The sequence below is a fragment of the Glycine max genome, chromosome 10, assembly GCF_000004515.6.
Source record: "Glycine max cultivar Williams 82 chromosome 10, Glycine_max_v4.0, whole genome shotgun sequence".
Classification (NCBI taxonomy): Eukaryota; Viridiplantae; Streptophyta; class Magnoliopsida; order Fabales; family Fabaceae; genus Glycine; species Glycine max.
In genome coordinates, this window is record NC_038246.2 from 37,477,812 (window position 1) to 37,498,308 (window position 20,497).

The window sequence follows — 20,497 nt, forward strand, 5'->3', positions numbered from 1 at the left end:
TATTTTTCTTTTAAAAATCATATAAAAACCAAAGACAGGTAAGCTTTTATTATTTTCATTATTCTCATTAATATTTGAAAAGGAAAAAAATAAAGATAATATAAATTTAGTTTCTCTTACTAAACCGTTTAAACTTCTTTTTATTATTTAATAAAGAATTAATGAGTAATTTGTTTAAGCTTTTTTTTTTTAAATAAAAATAAATATTTTTCTGTTTTTGATGTGTTTGTCTGAATGTTTTGTAAAACAAATTTTGACATTTTTTTAAGAAACAAATTTTAACTATTTCTTATAAAAAAATTAGTTTTTTTTTTTAAAAAAAACATTTTTTAAAATTCTTTCAATAAATTTTAACTAACTGGGTCAATATTGTATGGGGCGGGGTCTTACTCTCCTGTCTTATTCCATGTTGCCGTGGCAATATGTTTACCCTTAGTGGTGAATGGTGATGATTCAGCTTCTACTAGTAGCAGCCTAACATGGACGGTGGCATCTGATTTGGACGCAAAAGACATTAAAGTAATAGCTTATGAATGGTCCTAACTCCTAAATCTTTTATCGTAATCATAGACCCAATTGGTGATTATATATGAAAAAAATCGTGTTGGAATAAAAATATTTATGTTTATATGTTCATTGATATCTGATAAAAAATAATTATTATTACTATTATTTTTGATAAAAATAATTTCAAACTAATAAGATGATAAAAAAAAATATAAAATATAGTTATATTCCATCATAGTTAAACGAATAAACCTCATCTTTACCGCTATATGCCTCCTTTTTTCCCTTGGCATGAAAGTCTCATACCAAATAGCATAAACTGATCCCATTCCTTTGAATCAATTTTATATGGTTGGAAATAGTGCCCCCAGCAATTTACTTTTCTTCAAGTGGAGCACGTAGAGATAACACATTGTCAACATGCATTGGAGCATATATTTAATACTGTATGAAAAATGGAGCAATTATAGCACAGAAAGTGACTGAAAAATTAACGTTTGATGACTAATGTCGAATTCTAACAATTGAAAAATGACGATGCTCACCACCTCAGAAATTTTTGTCACCTCGCACATTATGCTTAGTGGTGGGTCCTCCTACAAAATTCATATACACGTACAAATAGATTTTGTGAGCCACGACCATTTCGTGCTGCAGAGGTATTACATTCAAACACTCTAGTTTACTTTTGGGTACATGTATTGTTTCGTTTAGTTTCATCCCACTCAACGTATTTGTTTTTTTTTTCACCGTTCACTAATGTCTTGTTAATGTGTGGAAAGTCTACTAGATATTATCTTATTCTAAGTAAGTTTATGTGGTTCACATTGTTAGGCATGTTCCACGCAATGAATTTAACATAACCCATGAAATGACTAATAACTGCTAACTTGCTAATTTTTTTTTTTTTTTTTAAATCAGGCAGATTCATGTGGAGGGTATCTAACTATAAATTTGAGAGTTGGGTTTTGTCAGTTCAGTACTACTCTTTTGAGCTACTTGATCGGTGGTGTATTTGGTGTGTTGATGTTTTATTAAACTTTTGTACTCTTGCTTTGAAACTAGTTGGTTAGGCAAGTTTTAGTTTTCTATTTTATTTCAGACTTTTCAGGTGCTCATATTCTTATGATGATCATCAAACTGCAAATATAGTGAGCCCATTAAGCTATTACTGAAATTTGTTGCAGATTTGAAATTCTTCTAAGATGGATACTTCTTATAGGACTGGTGGAGTCAAGTACGAGTGCTTGCTTTTTGGTATGATTGGTGCAACTCAATAACATTTCTGCTTTTTTTATTTAACTTCCTTTGGCTCAGTTTTATGTGGTATTGTTTGAGAATTAGAAGACATTAAGACAAACCAAAAGAAAGAAACAGAAGGAAATAAGGAATTCATTATGCAATTCTCTGTTTCAAATGAAAAAAAAAATTGGGACTAATTTCTGATTCCAAATGTTGGTCACAGATATGGATGACACTCTTTACCCATTGAGCTTAGGTCTCAATTTGTTTTGTCGCAAGAACATACAAGGTACATATATTCTAGTGTTTAGGTAAACTCATATGTGATACAAGTACTATTATAGTTGACCCATCTTTTTTGCAGAGTATATGTTAGAACTCTTGCATATTGAAGAGAGTGAAGTGCCAAAAATGTGTTTGGATTTGTATAGGGAATACGGGACAACTATGGCAGGATTAAAGGTATGAAGATTTGGTATTGCTCTCATTTTTCTCTTCATCATACTTCTGAAATGCTGATTCACTGTCAATGATATTATCCCAGTGAGTTTATATAATTTGAAGAGAAATCCTTTTTTCTACTCTTGTTTTCTACAACTAGAAAGAGAAAAACAATTGAAAGATAAGAAACATGATGTGACGGAAAGAGATAGAAAGAAAAAAAATGAGTTATAAGAAAAATGTTGAAAGAACGAAATAACTTTAATTTGATTTTATAATTTCCTCTCAGGTCCTTGGTTATGAGTTTGACAATGACGAGTTTCATGCTTACGTGCATGGAAGGTTACCATACGAGAAACTGAAGCCTGATCCAGTATTAAGGAACCTTCTGCTTTCCATGCCTCAGCGTAAAATAGTATGTCAGGGAAATGTCAAACCTTCTACATAAATTTGCACAGTGAGGAGCATTCCACAATATTCTTTGACTTGAAAATGTTATTTGCAGATATTCACCAATGCAGATCATGCACATGCAGTTAAAGTTCTCAACAGATTGGGTTTGGAAGATTGTTTTGAGGGCATCATATGCTTTGAAACGCTTAATCCTCCCAAACAAATCAATTGCATGGATGTACCAAATGATAATCATGTGCTCACAGATTTAACAGAAAATGGATGTTTCAATTCCCACCCACAAATCCTCTGTAAACCATCTGTGGAAGCCTTTGAAGCTGCTATTCGGATTGCTAATGTGGATCCAAAGAAAACAGTAAGATTGATTACTTTCCTAGAAAGTGACATGGGAAGATTACTTCTTTTATGTGGTTATTTAGACATGTTTTGGCCCTTTGTTTTTAAAACTCTTGGAATCAATTCATAATAGTTCTCTTCTATGTCCTGCAGATTTTCTTTGATGACAGTGTTAGAAATGTTGAAAGTGCAAAAATAACTGGACTTAACACTGTTTTAGTAAGATACAATTTGCTATCTATGCATTTTATGAGAAGATATAAGAAATTAATAACACATTTGTCGTGCAATGCAAGCTAACAAGTAATAACTCATTGTTGGCAGGTGGGCCATTCAGATTTGGTCCCTGGAGCTGATCATGCCCTGAACAGCATTCATAATATCAAAGAAGCGTTACCTGAAATTTGGGAGATTGAAGATGGCAACCAACAGCAAAAGATTCAACCCCCAACAGTTGAAACCATGGTCCTAGCTTAAGTTTTACATCGATAAAATGTTTTTAGCAGACTTATCAAGCAAATCAAGAGTTTCTACCTCTGCAGTATGTTTCTATCTAAATTTACAATAAGTTTGAAATTGTCTCCACGGCATGGTGATGCTTGAATATATAAATCTTGCAATTTGGCATCACGAAACGGATGTGAAATTATTAAGTGTAAATCGCAGAACTAAAAATTTGAGAGAAAAACATCTACTCATCTACTAAATAAGGGTTTTCGTACAGTTTGGTAATACAAAATATGGGTGTTGTATCTCTCAGAACAATGGTAATTAACTAAATGCACTAGTAGTAACATTCGATTTCTCCTTCAGCCAGTATCAATGATAATACAAACATGTAAAACATTGCAGATATCCATATCCCTCAACACCCTTCTCAACCAAAAACTGTGATTGATAGTCAGAAAATTGTACTGCACTTCAGTGCAAAGATCAACTATCTATAGGCAGCTCCCCAGAATCAGCAATTTTGCATGGCTTCCGAGGGTTATCAAACTTGCCTGTCTCCTGCGATTCAAGTGTCCTCACTACATCCATTCCATCAATGACATGTCCAAACACAACATGGCGATTGTCTAACCATGGAGTCTACAACATGAAGTAACATCATTTACTTAGTAAAAAACCAAAACAAATTTTAAATGATATGTATGCAATGGTTGGAATGAAAAAGATTAAGAGGATAGCTTAGCTAAGAAATTGAGCATTAAAATATGTGAATCTATATTCCATCCTATTCTTACAGCTGGAATCTAACATAACACTTGAAATCTAGCAGGTAGAAGATATAATAGTTTTAGATATGAAAACCGATTTGAAAGAATAACCATAGCCTTACTTATTGAGACTTCTTCGGCTATGTACAAAAGATCAATTAATGGATATTGATTGAACCTGAATTACACTATAGTTCCTTTTACTTTTATGAATTCTTGACTGTGGTTCCATAGTTTCAATTGCAGTAATGTTATCCCCATAGTTATTAAATTGATTCAAGAAACGCAAGTCAATATAAGGCACTTCCGTATCAGCAAAAATAATGCCCTGCAGACATCAAATTGTCAAGGCTTAATTAGCTGCAACAATTTGAAAACTACCAGGATACCATTGGATGAGGGAGACAAAAATTGAATTTCAGTGAGAATATGAGATCAGAAAGTATAATTATGCATAGATGATGGCGGCTACAAGTGTCCTACTCTACTTTAAACAAAGATTAGAGACCTTTGGCCAAATAAAACCCATGACCAAGAATAAGAGAGAGTTTTACTTGGGCAAAATAAGAGTTTTAAAATGTAGGCTGAATGTATTAATCTGGTCATCATATAAAGAGATATTATGATCTTCTGCTATGTGGTTTCACTGTTTTCACTAAAGTCCTCCAAAGTAATGTTATTTCTAAAAAATTCTTGTTTATAACGACTAAAGGGGAAGGATGTGATCGGAATTCAGAAAAAACACATAAAAACATATATATGCCTTGTCTAATTCTTGGATGTGAAAGGACAGCATATGTCTCTCACCTGTACAGTGCAGATAAAAAATTGACTGCCATTGGTATTAGTACCCGCATTTGCCATGCTCAAAACTCCAGGACCCACATGCTTCACTGCAATGTTTTTTTTTTTAATAAATGCCAACTAAATATCAGATATCCTTTATTTTAAAATCCCTATCTGAAGAAGATTAATTAAACAGTGTTAAATTGGAATACTGGCCTAAGAAATTTTTTGAATACCAATTACAATTAAAATATTTAAACTCAATATGACTGATCCAGAAGAGATATACAGTTAAAATTTTCATCGTCAAAGCTATCACCATAGATACTGATTCCACCAGTTCCCTGCAGCCAATTAAAGCAATTTTGAAGTGAGAACAAACATTATTACCCTAAGCACGATGCATATACACCACAGTGTGCAATTGCATGCACACATTAGCATGTATATGCAATCATACCTACAAAATATAACACAGCTCACATTTCCTTCAGTGAAGTCCCCTCCCTGAACCATGAAATTTTGTATTATACGATGGAAGTAGGACCCTTTGTAGCCATATCCTTTCTCTCCTACACAGAGATGATTCAACTTGATATATAAAATGCCGTGTCACACAAACCATTTCATTTCACTACAAAAATCGCCAGTACAACAAGAACATTGCTGTAGAAAAAATTGATTTCTTGCCTGTACATAAAGCCCGGAAATTTTCAACTGTTTTAGGAACATCTTCTCCAAATAGGCCGAAAACAACTCTGCCAGCAGGTTCACCCCCAATTTCTACATCAAAGAAGCACTTGTTTGTCACTTTGGCTTGCAGCTGTAGAACCTAATAGTTACAGAACCATGTAAGATAACAAAGAAATATCATAAATCATAGCAGAATTGCCAAGAATATTTCCAGTTAAAGCAATTCAATAAATTTCAGGACTAACCAAACACTAATCATTCTAAATGATTATGTGATTGCACAAACATATCCTAGTACCCAAGTGGGCAGAAATAAGCACAAAGTGCAAGTTAGAGATTCTGAAGGTACTATCCTACTACAAACATTGGCATAGAATGTGTGCAAACAAAGTTCCAAACCACAAATTTAAAGTGATACACTTACATTTTCCTTAGCATTAGTACATGTCATTCTCCTATATGTGATTGATTTTGCTTCAGATTGTCGTGAGACTGAAAATCTGGCAGCATAGTGAGATCTTGATGCCAACGTTTTACCGTAACCAAGCTGTGATTTGGTACTGCTACGGACCACATGTGTCATTGAAACCTTTGACACATCTTGGCTAAAATTCCCCTGAAAACAACAATAAGAAAAATAAAAACATTATTAAACAGACAGCTGATTTTAGTAGCAAATTCTTTTGCTGACTGATATTATAAAGTTAAAAGTACACACTATGCTATACATACATAGATAAAGATGAACCATGAAACATGCAAAGGTATATGAATTAGGTTAAATTAAGTATTTTGATCCTTTAATTTATTATTTATGTTGAATTTGAACTTTTAATATTTTTTAATTTCATATTCTAAATTTTTAAATCAATTCAATTTAATCTTTTAATTAAAATTGTAAAAAATCATATTTTGTGACAGTTTAAAATTCTCATTGATTTTAAATCGTCATAAAATACATATTTTTTTTTTAAAATTAAAAATTAGAGGACTAATTATAAAAAAACAGAACATCAAACTGAAGTTTAAATATTACAGGATTAAATTGAATAAAAAAATTAAAAGAACAAATTCAACCTAAATAATAAAGAGAAATTAAATACTATTTTAACCTATGAATTAATAAGATATGCGCATTTGCGTGGAAATAGTAACCTGGACATGGCGATGAAAACGAGGAGGTAGGTTCTGACTTTGCACCAACTGCGTTGAGAATGAAGATGTCATGACTAACCTGTGCTCTTTTTGACCCTTGAGTTTAGCTTCTCACTTCAGATGAAGATGCACTGCCACACAGAGGGGTACCCAAAGGCTAAAAGGATAAAGATAATCTGTTCTAACTTTTATTTCCCCCCCTTTAAAAATGGTTTCCAAATCCAAAAAACAAATAAAAAGAAGGTGTAAAAAGATTAAATTTTTTAACTAAAATAAAGTATAAAAATATAAATCCCATCTAATTTTACTTTTATTTTTTTTCGCTCTCTTTCTCTATAAATGAACTAAAGCAAGCTTGGCGTTTGCAACACAAGACCAATTTGTTTCACGACCACTTCTACCATATATACAAAAGAGAATTTGAAATTTAAGTATTTGTGCATTGGCCCTTGTCGAGCACGAGCAGGGTCATTATGTAAATAATGTAAAATTCCAATTTTTCATTTATAGTTATCTGCCAAAATTAAAAAATATCAATACATTATCAACTAAAACTAAAAAAATAAACTTAATATCTAACAATGAAAAAGTGCTAACTGAAAAAACCATAAATAGTTGTAGTAGCATAGATATTCTCGGCTTGGACAGTAAAACTAGGCTGGGGCATGCAGATACCTTGTTTTGTTTTGTTGGTGAGGAGTAGAAGTTGGACTTGTGGTTATGCCGTTTTGCAAAGGTAAAAAACAAAAAGGGTATGTTAGAGAACTAAGAAGAGAGCACCACAGAAACAATGCGCGCCATTCCTGTTTCCCCAGAATCACACTGCGTTTTCCTATTCCCTCAACCAACAACCCCTTCCTTCTCTTCTAATTCCATTGCCATAACCCACTCCTTCCACCCTTTTCATTTCAAGCCCCACCATTCCCTATCCACTCCCAAACCATGCTCCTTCAAGTTCAGATCTTTGTTATACTGTGCTTCCAAATCCGACCCCACCACTTTGGAAGATGATGAGGTGTCAGAAGAGTCCTTAGTTGAGGATGGGGTGTGCATAGAGGTGATGAAGCTGGAAAAGAACTCGCGCAGAATCCAATCCAGGATTTCCATCGAAGCTCCTCTTTCTGCTGTTTGGAACATTTTGACCGATTATGAGAGGTTGGCTGATTTTGTTCCTGGCCTCGCTGTCAGCCAATTGCTCCAAAAGGGTGACAATTATGCTCGTCTTTTGCAGGTTAATCACTATTACTCATGTTATGCTCCAAATGGGGTTCTTAAAGTTTGCTTCTTTCTTTTTTTATCAAATTAGTTGCATGTTTTTTTGGCAATTTGTTAATTTGGTAAGTCTCAATTAATGTGCTAGGGTTGTTTTGGGCTTGCTTTCATTTCTGAATCGAATTCCATTATTCTTTATTAATTTGGAGACGTAAAGTGAGAAGATTAGAGTAATTCCCCAATGTCCTCATTAGAATAGAGGTTATTTGTATTGGACAACTCTCGTAAGAACTGGGGACTAGTGCAGTGAGGTATAAAGATAAAAATTTAATTGAATTTTGTGTTGCTATTGCTATGTAGGGGATCTTCCTGTACTTGATAGTTTATTTTGTATTCTCTATAATGGAACTCATGGTCCTTGTGGCCTACTTGCTGGAAATTGCAATGTAAATTAACAGAATAGCACTTAATTGAGAGGCTCTCACAACACCAGAGTTTTAATGCTATATAATTTGTTTGGTGTATGCCATGAATTGTCGGTCCTTCAAGCCAGTTTTAAATCCTAAAATATTACTAGCATTTTCACCAGACACGCACAACTGCCTTACAGTAGAGTGGATAAGAAAAAAGAAAAAACTAGTGTTAATGTTGGATGGAATGACTTTTGTCTTAAAGACGTGGAACATCCAGCTTCATGATATATGATTGTGCATTATGTTTGACTAGAGCTGTCTGACTTTCACAGATGACTTGTAAAGCATTTAGGGTGTGTTTGAAATATGTTAAGGGACAATACAAGCCAAATAGCACAGTAAAATTGCTTGAGTCTGTTAGGATATAAGGAGAAGGGAAAGTTAGCTAAGATAGTTAGTCTGTTAATGAGTTAGTTAGTTAGTTAGAGGGGTTTATTAGAGATAAATAGGATAATAAGGATAGGAGAGAGGGAGATCTTTTCATGTGTAGATTGAGCATTAGATCTTTGTGAAAGGAGAAATCTTTTTGTGAAGGGGAAACCCTTGGAGGAGACTTATCTCTCCTATTTTCTGTTCTTTTCTTACTAGTCAATAAAATCCTTTCTTTTCTTTCACATTTCAATTCTTGGTTCCCAACAGAATCACAACACAAGTTTTTCTTCTATTTGCTGTTTGATGGTCAATGCACACACGACAGTGAATTTTGTGCTATATGCTATTTGATTTGCACATACTAATGCAAATTTTACTATAATACCCGTTGGAAAGAAACCCATATTGGAATGTGTTCTTGAACATTTTCTGCACCAACACAGGCCTCAACCAACGCACCTTTAGGCATCATTGTGGGTGATGATGGCATGATGCATATGTATCTACACTGTCAAAGTACGGGAATACTAGTGTTAGTGATATGTATTGCGCATTAGTTGGTGCAGTGTTTTACTTTGGAAATGATAGTGTGATCCTATGCTTATATTGATGTCTTAGTTTTGGAGACAATGAATGATTTTGAATGACTCCTTGTTAAAATCAAACTCTATAGATTCTGTTTGGATAAATTTTTCAATATGCACTTATAGGAGAAGAAAACATAATATAAAATGAATTAAACTATTTCCATAAGTTAAAATCAACTTCTAAACCTTAGCTTTAGGAAAAGTTAAATGAGAGAGTTTTTTAAAAGTTGAAGTAGATAAGTTGATTTTAACTTATGGGAGAAATTTAATTTCTTTTTATCATCATTTTCTTTTCTTCTTATAAGTACTTTTTGAGAAGGTCATCCAAACAGAGTCTGGATATGATTACATTATAGTAAGGCCAACCATGGTTTTACCTAATTTACTGCCACCTGTTATCTGATCTATGAATTGATATCTTTTGGAATTTTCTTTGTTAATGCATTTGGCTTGAATTATATTTATTTTTGTTACACTATCTAAACAGATTGGACAGCAGAACATAGCATTTGGGATAAAATTTAATGCTAAAGTAATTGTAGATTGTTATGAGAAAGAATTGGAGACTCTTCCTTCTGGTATGAAGCAGGAAATTGAATTCAAGATGATTGAAGGAGATTTTCAACTCTTTGAAGGAAAATGGTCTATTTTGCAGGTAAGATCTTAATTTGTTCCCTTAATTCTAGAATTCTTCTGGATCCAGCATAATACATCATATTAATTTGCATAAATCATCAGTGTATAGGCACGTTTCTGTATCATAAATATTTTTCAAATGTTTAGGGCTTGTTTGGAGTGCTTGCGAGTTTTTGGTTTTTGGGTTTCAAATGCAATTTTCAAAACAAAACGTGTTTGGCAAAAAAGGAGTTGAAATGATTTTTAAATTATTTTCGAAACATTATTACACTCAATTTCAAAACCAACAAAAAAGGTTTTGTGAATTTGATTTTTAGTTTAACAAAAAACATACATTTCCCACATTCGACAATGATACTTTTTGTTACCACCACCCTTACCACCGCCACCACCACCATCATTGCCACCACCAAATACTGCCTTCGTCATTGCCACCACCACGACCACCTCACTACCAGCATCGCTATCACCTCCACCGTTGTTGTTATCACCACCATCAACACCAACATTACCATCACCACCAACATTGTTACCACCAGCCCCATTAGTGTCACCACGTCATTGTCACCATCGTTGCCACCGACATTGCTTCCATCACCACCATCAATTTCACCACCATGTCATTGTCGTCACCACCACTACCAACAATACCACCTTTGTCACCGCCACCACCCCAAAACATGCCCTTGACTTTTAGTTTCTAAAATTGACATTGTGAATTTCTTAATGGATCATTCATGGCTAGTCTTTGTTGGAGACCAACTAGAAGTGAAGGTTATTATCATATCTTGGAAACTTAAATTTGCTGATTATTTTAGGCTATTGACCAAGTTGTGGCTATGATTTATGTGAAACTTGGCAGCTATATTATTGATGAAAAGGAATCTCTTTTGCTTTTAGCTTAACTTTTTCAATATTTATTTTGAAATTTTGAAACCACATATTCTACGGGGTTGGCATACTAGTACACCACTAATTAGACAATGATGATGGTTTTGCAGCATTTCAACAACGAAAGTTGTGAACAGTCTCAAGTCCGACAAGTTAGTACGACTCTCTCATACACTGTTGATGTTAAGCCAAAGATGTGGTTGCCAATTCGTCTCATAGAGGGTAGACTTTGCAATGAGATAAAAACGAACCTTGTATCTGTCAGGGATGAAGCTCAAAAAGTCACTCTCAAGACTGTGCAAACACATCAATTCGAATGAGTTATGTAATTAATGATATATTGTGGATCATACAAAAAAAATGAATACAAGTATAGTTCACTCGTCACTGCTCATTTTGTAAATCTTCATGCTTGGGCTTATACGCCCTCTAGAATATCTTCAAGGTCTGGACCACCCTGATCTTTACGTTGAAGGTTGAACCAATATGCCATTTTAGACTTTAGAGTTAAGAGAGAGTTTACAATGCTGTTGAATGTTGGGTTTGAACTAACCATCAGCGGTTAAGCAAACAACAATTGGGGTGGATGTGGGGTTTGTTGGTTTTCAGAGTTGGGTTCACAGTAATGTACTCTTTGTTAGACACACTTAACTCTTGGTTAAAGTTGATTAAAATCTATAAAATGAGATTTACCAAAATTTATAATTTTTAATAAATTTCAACCCATGATATAAAGTGTGTTAGATAATATACTACTAACAATTCTCTGTCATTTATATTATATCTGCATTTGTTGAGGGTGCTTAGGTAAAGGAGTCATATACCAATATCTTAGTGCATATTTGAATTAAAGTTAATGACCCTGTTAAATATGAACTACTAATATATTGTTAAAAATAATCAATAAATCACTAAAAATGTTAAAATAATATTAAATATTTTCATTAATAAATTCTTTTTCCATTTTCTGTATTTTCTAAATCCAATCCCACCTCCAACGAAATGTCTATAGTATTAGGCACTGCATATTGAGAGATATGTATTGAATGTTGGCCAAAAAAAAATGCACTCAAACTTTAAATTTATTAAACGATATAGCACACGCTTTGTCAAATTCTATCAGTTTTCCAGCACACAGTGGTGTTATATCTGTAAATTGGGTGGGTATTATGTTTTCTATGTAGGTGGTATTTTAGACGTGGATGTATGGTTTGGAGAAATATCAAGGGAGGAAATTTACTATAAGTGTGCTGGAAAACTGATAGAATTTTTGGACGTATGTGCATATAAAGTGAAATATATTCATACCGGTACCAATTATAGTTCAGTCTGGGCGCTATAAAGTGAAGGAAATTATTAGATTAAGGTGTTTTTAGGTATGTTTGTACATTCTCGGTGAATTTCATTTTATTATGGGGTGGCAGTGCATGTTTGCACATCTTTTTTGCTGTTGGATAGTTGGGGGACTGTCATGTATTTAGCTATCTCTAGATTCTCTGTATTTTTTCACTGAACTTTGTCACAACTTTGCCAAATGAGGTGTTTTAAAATAAAAATTTATTTGCCTTTCAAAAAAAAAAAAGTTATAAGTCACCCAAGAACAAGTAGATATAGGGTCTGTGTGGATGATTTTTTTAAAAAATACTTTTAAGAAAAAAATAAAGAGAAAAAAATGAATTTCTCCATAAACTAAATTGAGTTTTCCATTAATTAATTGATAAATATTTTCTCATATAATTTTTTTAAAAGATGAAATAATATCTACAAATTAACTAATGAAAAGTTTATTTTAACTTAAAAGAAGAAGTTTATTTAATTTTTTTCTTCTAATTTTCTTTTTTAGGAGTATTTCTAAAAAAGTTTACCTAAACATCCATAGCCAAATGTCATATTTAACGCCGCTTCATGCAATGATTGAAGCTTGCATGTGCCAATGTTGCGTGGCATGCAGAAGCATTCTTAGACATGCACCGTGTTCCTGGAATGAATGCAGAAGTGAAGAAGAGTGGATAAAATTGGAAGAAATTATAAATTAAATGGGCATGTATTTAAACCAAAACCAACATTTTAAAGGGGTAGTTAATTACGTTCCATGTTCAACAAGAAACAAGAAAGTCTCTACAGAAATGGGCTTCTCGAAGTTCTGATGCCTGATGGAAACTGTCCACTGACGTTGATGGAGACTGTGTAGAAAATGAGAACTACAAGTTCACATTTACATCCTCGATAATCAAGAGAATCAAGTTTACCTAATTCATAACACATAATAGTGCGTGCCCAGGACTAAAAGCATAACAATGAAAGCAAAGGTAAAACTGAAGCTGTGCGTGTCGCTTGTAAACAAGGCCAATCCATTCTCCAAGGTTGTTCGGATTTACTATAATATATTTAAGTCGAAAGTTGAATTCGAAAAAACGTTAGGTCATAATCAATTTCAATATTAGCTTAAATTACTAATTTGATAATTTAATCATGATTTAACTAAATAATATAATAAGATACAGTCAAATCAGAAACATGATTGGTGAACTGTTTGAACTGAATTTGGTTGGAGAAAAAAGAAAAAGAGGAGGAAAAAAAAAGATAGAAGATGAGCTTTCGAGTTAATCACAATGCATGGCAACTCTGGATACTCAATCTTACATCTCTCAACTCTCACCAAACCCCTCTTAATTGGATACTCAATCTTCGAATTTTCCCTGCAAGCAACATACCAATTAATCTTTTTTTTATATAAAGTAAATATATTTTTCATTGTACGCAATCCTGTTTAAATTGGGTAAGACTATAATGTATAACAAAGTTTTTCCGTATTTTTAATGTACTTACATATTCAAGACTCAGACATTGAAACCTTTGATTACCTAAATTGTACATTTCTTTTGTCGCAAATTAAGGCTTAACAGTTTATTGAATACCTCATAAGCATTTTTACTCAATTGCTTTGAATTTAAGTTGAAGGACTTCATTAATACTTTACCATCACATCACTACTTCCATCTACTCTGCCCATAACCATTCCCTGTTTACAAATGATGCTTATATAAAGGAGAGCAACTTGCCACATTTCTCACCATCCAAAACAAACATTCCTCTCTTATCTCTAGCTATATAATAAACTTTTCCTGTTTCCACTCATCGATATCTAACGCTTTAGTCTTGCAATTGATATATAATTATCATCCAAAACATGTCACCAACAAACAACACTTTTGCAATTTTTGTCATCTTCTGCTGTGCCATATCCTTTGCCTTCGCTTCTGACCCTGACACACTTCAAGACCTTTGTGTGGCACTTCCCTCTTCAGGTAATGTATATACATTACTATTCACCATTTTAATTTACCTCTATTCTCTTATAGTTCAAATAAATGTAACAAAATTAGTACAGTGATGTGTAATTAATTATGTGCAGGTGTGAAGGTGAATGGATTTGCCTGCAAGGCAGAGTCAAATGTGACAGAAGCTGATTTCTTCTTTGCTGGTTTAGCCAAGCCTGGAGTTATCAACAACACAGTGGGATCTGTGGTTACTGGAGCTAATGTGGAAAAAATCCCAGGACTTAACACATTGGGGGTGTCATTCTCAAGAATAGACTACAAAGCTGAGGGACTTAACCCACCTCACACACACCCTCGTGCCACTGAGATTGTGTTTGTGTTGGATGGACAACTAGATGTTGGATTCATCACCACAGCCAATAAACTCATCTCAAAGTCAATTAAGAAGGGTGAAATCTTTGTGTTCCCAAAAGGTTTGGTGCACTATCAGAAGAACAATGGGGATAAGCCTGCTTCTGTGCTTTCTGCCTTCAACAGCCAACTCCCTGGCACAGTGTCTATAGCTGCAGCTCTTTTCACTTCAACACCAACTGTGCCTGATGATGTTCTTGCTCAGGCTTTCCAGATTGATACTAAGAAGGTTGATGACATCAAGGCCAAGCTTGCTCCTAAGAAGACTTAATTTTAAGTTGAGCTTAATCATATTCAAGAGAGAGAGCAAGATTCAGTCTTTTAAGTCTACTTTCCCTATACTTTTCCCTATAATTCTTGAAGGGTTATGACTCAGTATCAGTATCACTTATGGTGTTACATTTTCCTCATTGATGTGGTATCGAGTATTATAATATAATTGTATCGCGGAATTATGGTACATGTTAAGAGTAATCAAAATTTAATTCTATATACTGTAGAAGCTCTCAACTTTTTTGTGGGTATATATATTAATTTCTTGTTTTCGTGGTTCATTGATTTTGTATACACTGATCAATAAAGGTTGGACCTTTACCACTTCACTTTCTCTTTCATGCTGGTTGGTAGTTAAATCAGTTTGGTAAGATGCGGACATCTTAAAGTTGGAGGCACTCAAAATATTTTTTGTTGAAAATTAATTTCACTTTTCAATGACCTATAATTAAAAAGAAAAAAGAAAAAAAAAAAAGGTAATGGACTGACTAAAGTGAGTGATTTAGATAGAAAAAGATATCCATGCAGATTAAATATCCATGTGCCGTTTTATAAAATTAAAGAAAACCAAAGAGTCCCCTCGAGACAAGAAGACAGCTTAACTTGTTAAGTTGTAAGTTATGAATTATAAGTACACACAAGTTTCATTTATAATTTGCAGTGTGCTCCATTCCTCTCCTTTCTCATTGCCGCAGGTTATAAGTGCACACATGCATGCAATTAAGTTTGATTGGATCACTCCATTGAAATTGAGTCAGATTTTAAGCATAATGCATGTGTGTTTTTGTTTGATTTGATTTATTTAGTTGTTCTTTCGAAATTAAGAAGTACTTAGAAATGATGGTCCGAACCATCCAATAATTTCTGATCCATATGTGTATGTTGTGTATTTTTGTTTTATATCTTTGTGCTAGACAGTACCCTTAGGTAGCAATGGTGGCACCAGAACCTTCATAAACCTCTGTCAAGGAAAAACTGATGATGAAGCAGCTAGCTAACTGCATTGTACCAGTAGGTATGGTAAGGCATTGAGTGTTGAACGGTAAAAACGTTAGGTTTAAACTTTGGCATCTCATTCTCATGTGATGCGTTACCGCTAAGAACATGGAAGATTCCAAACAACAACAATAATAGCAGCAGCAGCAGCAGCTGACCGAAAGAGACGTGTTCCGATACACGAATTAAGATCAACTAGTTCAATCTGAAAGCAATAATGTCAGAGTAACTGTATATCATCATGGTTTAAAATAAACTAGAATAGAATGAGATATGTTTTTCTTTTATATTAAACAAACAAAATGATAAGGTGATTATTGGTAAATAATAAATGAATTTAATTTAAATAAATTAAGTTTAAACATTATTTATTGGTTTAATTATCTTTTCATTTATATATGATAAAATTAAGCTTATAAGCCTTTAATAGCTTATAAAATGACCGTTAGGAGCTCAAAAACTAGAACCTTAGAAGCTAAATGATTAGTTCCTATATTTTATTATCTTATTTTGGTTACTTGTAGTTGTAATTTTTTATAACTCCTTTTAGTTTACTGTCTAAAGTTTAATGTCATTATATCGTGATTCCTTAAAATTGTTACAAAGTTAAAATTGTTTTAATTTATTTTGGTTTTTTATAGTCAATTTTAGTTTTAAAGTGATCTTAAAAGATCTAAACGTAATGACGTTAGACGATTCTAGACAACAAGAGTCAAATTACAACTATAACGACCAAAATGTAATATTTTAAACTACATAAATAAAAAATTATTACAATAAGAACCAAAAGGATAATTAAATCTTATTTATTAATCATAGATTTTCATATTCCCTTTTACAATAAGTTAACAATTTTATCCTAATTACAGTTACACTAGTAGGATTTTAATGGCTTTGAAGAGAAATCAAACTTACATCCATGGAGAGGATGAGATTAACTATGTGAGAATTAGCTATGGATCGTTTCCAATATACTTCTTTCGTCTTTAATTATAAGACTTTTTTTAAATTTTTTTTATAAAACTCTTTTCTAATTACCAAATGTATTAATTATTTTTTATTATATATTTTTACTTAATTATTATTTTCTAAACATCAATGAAAAATAATTAAGTGGATAAAAAAATAAAAATAATAATTTATAATAACATAAATAGTTGACATATTTGATGTGATTAACTAAACTAACTAGTTAAAAAAACGAATTAGTTAAAAAAATCTTATCTTCCACTTAAAAGATAATAAATTTTTATCATTTCACTAATTTGGAAAAACCATTTTTCATATGGGCCTAACAGTGAAAGCAATGGTGGAACTGAACCGGTGCGTGTCGCTTCTAAAGGGCCCTATGCCCCCATCAATTTCCAAAGGTTGTTCAGGTTTGGCAATTGAGTCTGTTAATTTCTCTTAAAACTGACTCAAAAGATAATATAATTAATTAAATCCAAATTGAATTTGCAAAACTTTAATTTAGGTCATACAGTTACATTAATTTAATATTATTTGATAATTTAATTACAAACCAAATAACTTACTGTATTAGAAAACTATCGAACCACAAACATGATTGCTAATATTAGTTTTAATTACTATTTTGATAATTTAATCATGATTAAACTAAATAGTATAAGAAGGATAGTCAAATCAGAAACATAATTGGTTTACTGTTTGAACTGAATTTCATGGAAGCAAAAAGAGAAAAATGGAGGAAAAAAGATAGAAGATGAGCTCTCGAGTTCACCACAATGCATGGAGATCAAGTCCTGATCTGTCTTTAATCTTGCATCTCTCACCAAACTCCTCTTCATTAGATAGTCAATGTCTGCATATTCCCTGCAAGCAACAAACTAATCTATACGTTGATTTCTATTTACATTAATATTTTTCTTTTCTAGTAGAGACTTAAAAAGTGTATTTTTATTTTTATTTCTGTGGAAATGGACTTAAAAAGTTTATAGAATTCCTGTCAAGTCTTTTTACACAATTGCTTTGAATTTAAGTTTAAGGACTGCACTAATACTTTACCATCACATCTCTCCCATCTACTCTGCCCATAACCACTGCCTGTTTACAAATGATGCATATATAAAGAGAGTAACTTGCCACATTTCTCACCATCCAACACAAACATTACACTCTCTTCTCTCTAGCTATAAAAAATATACCTTTTCAGTTTCCACTCATTGATCTAAAGCCTTACTCTTGCAATCAATACAATTAAGTATTATTCAAAGTCCCAACCATGTCACCAACAAACACTTTTGCAATTTTGGTCTTCTTCTGCTGTGCCATTTCCTTTACCTTCGCTTCTGACCCTGACACACTTCAAGACCTTTGTGTGGCACTTCCCTCTTCAGGTAATATACTCCCTCTATTCTAGATCATAAAATGATTTAGAGAGAAAAATATATATTTCAAATGTCATTTTACAAAATCAATGTTGCATAATTGTATTTAATACCTTCTTCTAAGACTACCCTTAATCAATACTTAATAGGAGTAGTGTATAGGAAGAGTAAATGAGTCATTAATTAGAGAGATAAATAGTATATATTAGAAAGTTATTAATGTTTTCTTTAAAATTCAACAAATTAATTACATTCCTTGATACTTGTACCAAAATCTTAAACTCACATAATCTGGAATGGAGGAATTACATAACAAATGAATGTACCAAATTGTGTTTAGGAAAAGAGTACAATGATGTGTAATTAATTATGTGCAGGTGTGAAGGTGAATGGATTTGCTTGCAAGGCTGAGTCAAATGTAACAGAAGCTGATTTCTTCTTTGCTGGTTTAGCCAAGCCTGGAGCTACCAACAACACATTGGGATCTGTAGTTACTGCAGCCAATGTGGATAAAATTCCAGGACTCAACACATTGGGAGTGTCATTCTCAAGAATAGACTACAAAGCTGGGGGACTTAACCCACCTCACACACACCCTCGAGCCACTGAGATTGTGTTTGTGTTGGATGGACAACTAGATGTTGGATTCATCACCACAGCCAACAAACTCATCTCAAAGTCCATTAATAAGGGTGAAATCTTTGTGTTCCCAAAAGGTTTGGTGCACTATCAGAAGAACAATGGGGATAAGCCTGCTTCTGTGCTTTCTGCCTTCAACAGCCAACTCCCTGGCACAGTGTCTATAGCTGCAACTCTTTTCACTTCAACACCAACTGTGCCTCATAATGTTCTTTCTCAGGCCTTCCAGATTGATGCTAAACTGGTTGATGACATCAAGGCCAAGCTTGCTCCTAAGAAGACTTAATTTATGTTGAGCTTATGATATTCCAGAGAGGAAGATTATGATAATAGTTTCATAATTAAGACTACTTTCCCTATATTTTTCCTATAATTCTTGAAGGGTTATGATTCATTGTATCACTTACCGTGTTGCATTTTGCTCATTGATATTACGTCGAGAATAATGATGTAATTGTATCGTGGATTATGGTACATGTTAAGAGTAATATAAATTCTATGAAGTAGAAGCTGTCACCTTTTATCTGGGTATTTTCATTTCTTTGGTTTTGTGGTCATAGATGTTGTAAACACAGCATAAAGGTTGGATCTTTACCATCTCACTTTCTCTTTCGGGTTGGTTAGTGGTTAAATCAGTTTGGTAAGATGTGGACATCTTAAAATTGGAGGCACTCAAATTATTATTTTGATAGAAAATAAATTTCATTATTCAATTTCCTGTACATTAATAAAAAAAACTTTAAACACATTTATTTAGTCCTGTAAGAGTGGCAGAAGCTCAATTTGATTTCTATAAATAATGTGAAATCTGATTTTATTCGTACAAACATTATTAGTTTAATTTTGATCGATTTTCATCATGATATGTCTCTTATGGTTGAACATTGACTTCTTAATCCCTTAATCTCTTATGCACAAGCTAACTTAACTTATTAAGATCCACTTATAGATTAAGAAAGAGAATCATGAGAACTGAAACTCATGGAGTTTAATAATTTTCAATCACACAAAGTGTTACAGAGAATATCCTTAACATTTTCGTTTGGAATTATAAACGTACACTAATTATATTTTGCAAGCATAGGATCAATGGATTGAATTTTCGGTAATACAATATCTTATCATAATCTAAAACATAATTTATATATTTAAAATATTTATATATTATAAATTTAATTATAATATAATATATCAAAAAAAATATTTACTATAAATTTTAATTATATAAAAATATATTTATCATGTGCATCACACATACTAGAATATTTATACTTATATTATAAGTATGAATTTTCATCCATGAAAGAAAATATTTTAAATAATTATTTTTGAATGAGAGCAATTTTAGGATTTTTTTCTTGGATGAGAGTTTTTAAGAGTTATTTTCATTTTCTTTAAACAATTGTTTTATTTATTATTATTATTTTCATTTCAAATATATTTCTTAATTTTAATCTGATTTATTATCTCAAACAAAAAAAATGAATCAATTTAAACTATTAGCCATGTATATTTTTTTTTGGATAATTATCATTGTATCTTTATCGATACAAATGATTTTTTAATCATTTATCATTTCTAACACTA

The 20,497-nt window shown here is 32.5% G+C and overlaps 5 protein-coding genes across 22 annotated transcripts; 4 read left to right on the top strand and 1 right to left on the bottom strand.

Moving 5' to 3' along the window:
* Nucleotides 1-1,148: 1,148 nt before the first annotated feature.
* LOC100814291 (uncharacterized) lies at nucleotides 1,149-3,620 on the top strand. 18 transcript variants are annotated; one of them, XM_014762577.3, is made up of 9 exons: nucleotides 1,149-1,166; nucleotides 1,429-1,525; nucleotides 1,695-1,764; nucleotides 1,973-2,038; nucleotides 2,114-2,211; nucleotides 2,480-2,605; nucleotides 2,696-2,959; nucleotides 3,094-3,159; nucleotides 3,265-3,570. In XM_014762577.3, the coding sequence occupies exons 3-9, from the start codon at nucleotides 1,713-1,715 to the stop codon at nucleotides 3,415-3,417; spliced, it is 825 nt and encodes a 274-aa protein (XP_014618063.1). In that variant the 5' UTR covers nucleotides 1,149-1,166; nucleotides 1,429-1,525; nucleotides 1,695-1,712; the 3' UTR covers nucleotides 3,418-3,570.
* On the bottom strand, nucleotides 3,590-6,980 carry CYP28 (peptidyl-prolyl cis-trans isomerase CYP28). Its single transcript, NM_001357154.1, has 7 exons — nucleotides 6,792-6,980; nucleotides 6,061-6,252; nucleotides 5,634-5,775; nucleotides 5,427-5,515; nucleotides 5,233-5,287; nucleotides 4,965-5,050; nucleotides 3,590-4,029 (listed from the first exon to the last, which is right to left on the bottom strand). Exons 1-7 carry the CDS (start codon nucleotides 6,861-6,863, stop codon nucleotides 3,874-3,876), a joined length of 792 nt encoding a protein of 263 aa, NP_001344083.1. The 5' UTR covers nucleotides 6,864-6,980; the 3' UTR covers nucleotides 3,590-3,873.
* A 432-nt stretch (nucleotides 6,981-7,412) lies between these two features.
* On the top strand, nucleotides 7,413-11,349 carry LOC100816418 (uncharacterized). Its single transcript, XM_003535969.4, has 3 exons — nucleotides 7,413-8,022; nucleotides 9,923-10,090; nucleotides 11,073-11,349. Exons 1-3 carry the CDS (start codon nucleotides 7,582-7,584, stop codon nucleotides 11,280-11,282), a joined length of 819 nt encoding a protein of 272 aa, XP_003536017.1. The 5' UTR covers nucleotides 7,413-7,581; the 3' UTR covers nucleotides 11,283-11,349.
* A 2,685-nt stretch (nucleotides 11,350-14,034) lies between these two features.
* On the top strand, nucleotides 14,035-15,175 carry GER16 (germin-like protein). Its single transcript, NM_001248827.3, has 2 exons — nucleotides 14,035-14,270; nucleotides 14,378-15,175. The coding sequence occupies exons 1-2, from the start codon at nucleotides 14,153-14,155 to the stop codon at nucleotides 14,923-14,925; spliced, it is 666 nt and encodes a 221-aa protein (NP_001235756.2). The 5' UTR covers nucleotides 14,035-14,152; the 3' UTR covers nucleotides 14,926-15,175.
* Nucleotides 15,176-18,165: 2,990 nt separating this feature from the next.
* Nucleotides 18,166-19,196, top strand: GER17 (germin-like protein 17). The gene is made up of 2 exons (NM_001254649.1): nucleotides 18,166-18,280; nucleotides 18,649-19,196. Exons 1-2 carry the CDS (start codon nucleotides 18,166-18,168, stop codon nucleotides 19,194-19,196), a joined length of 663 nt encoding a protein of 220 aa, NP_001241578.1.
* Nucleotides 19,197-20,497: the final 1,301 nt, after the last annotated feature.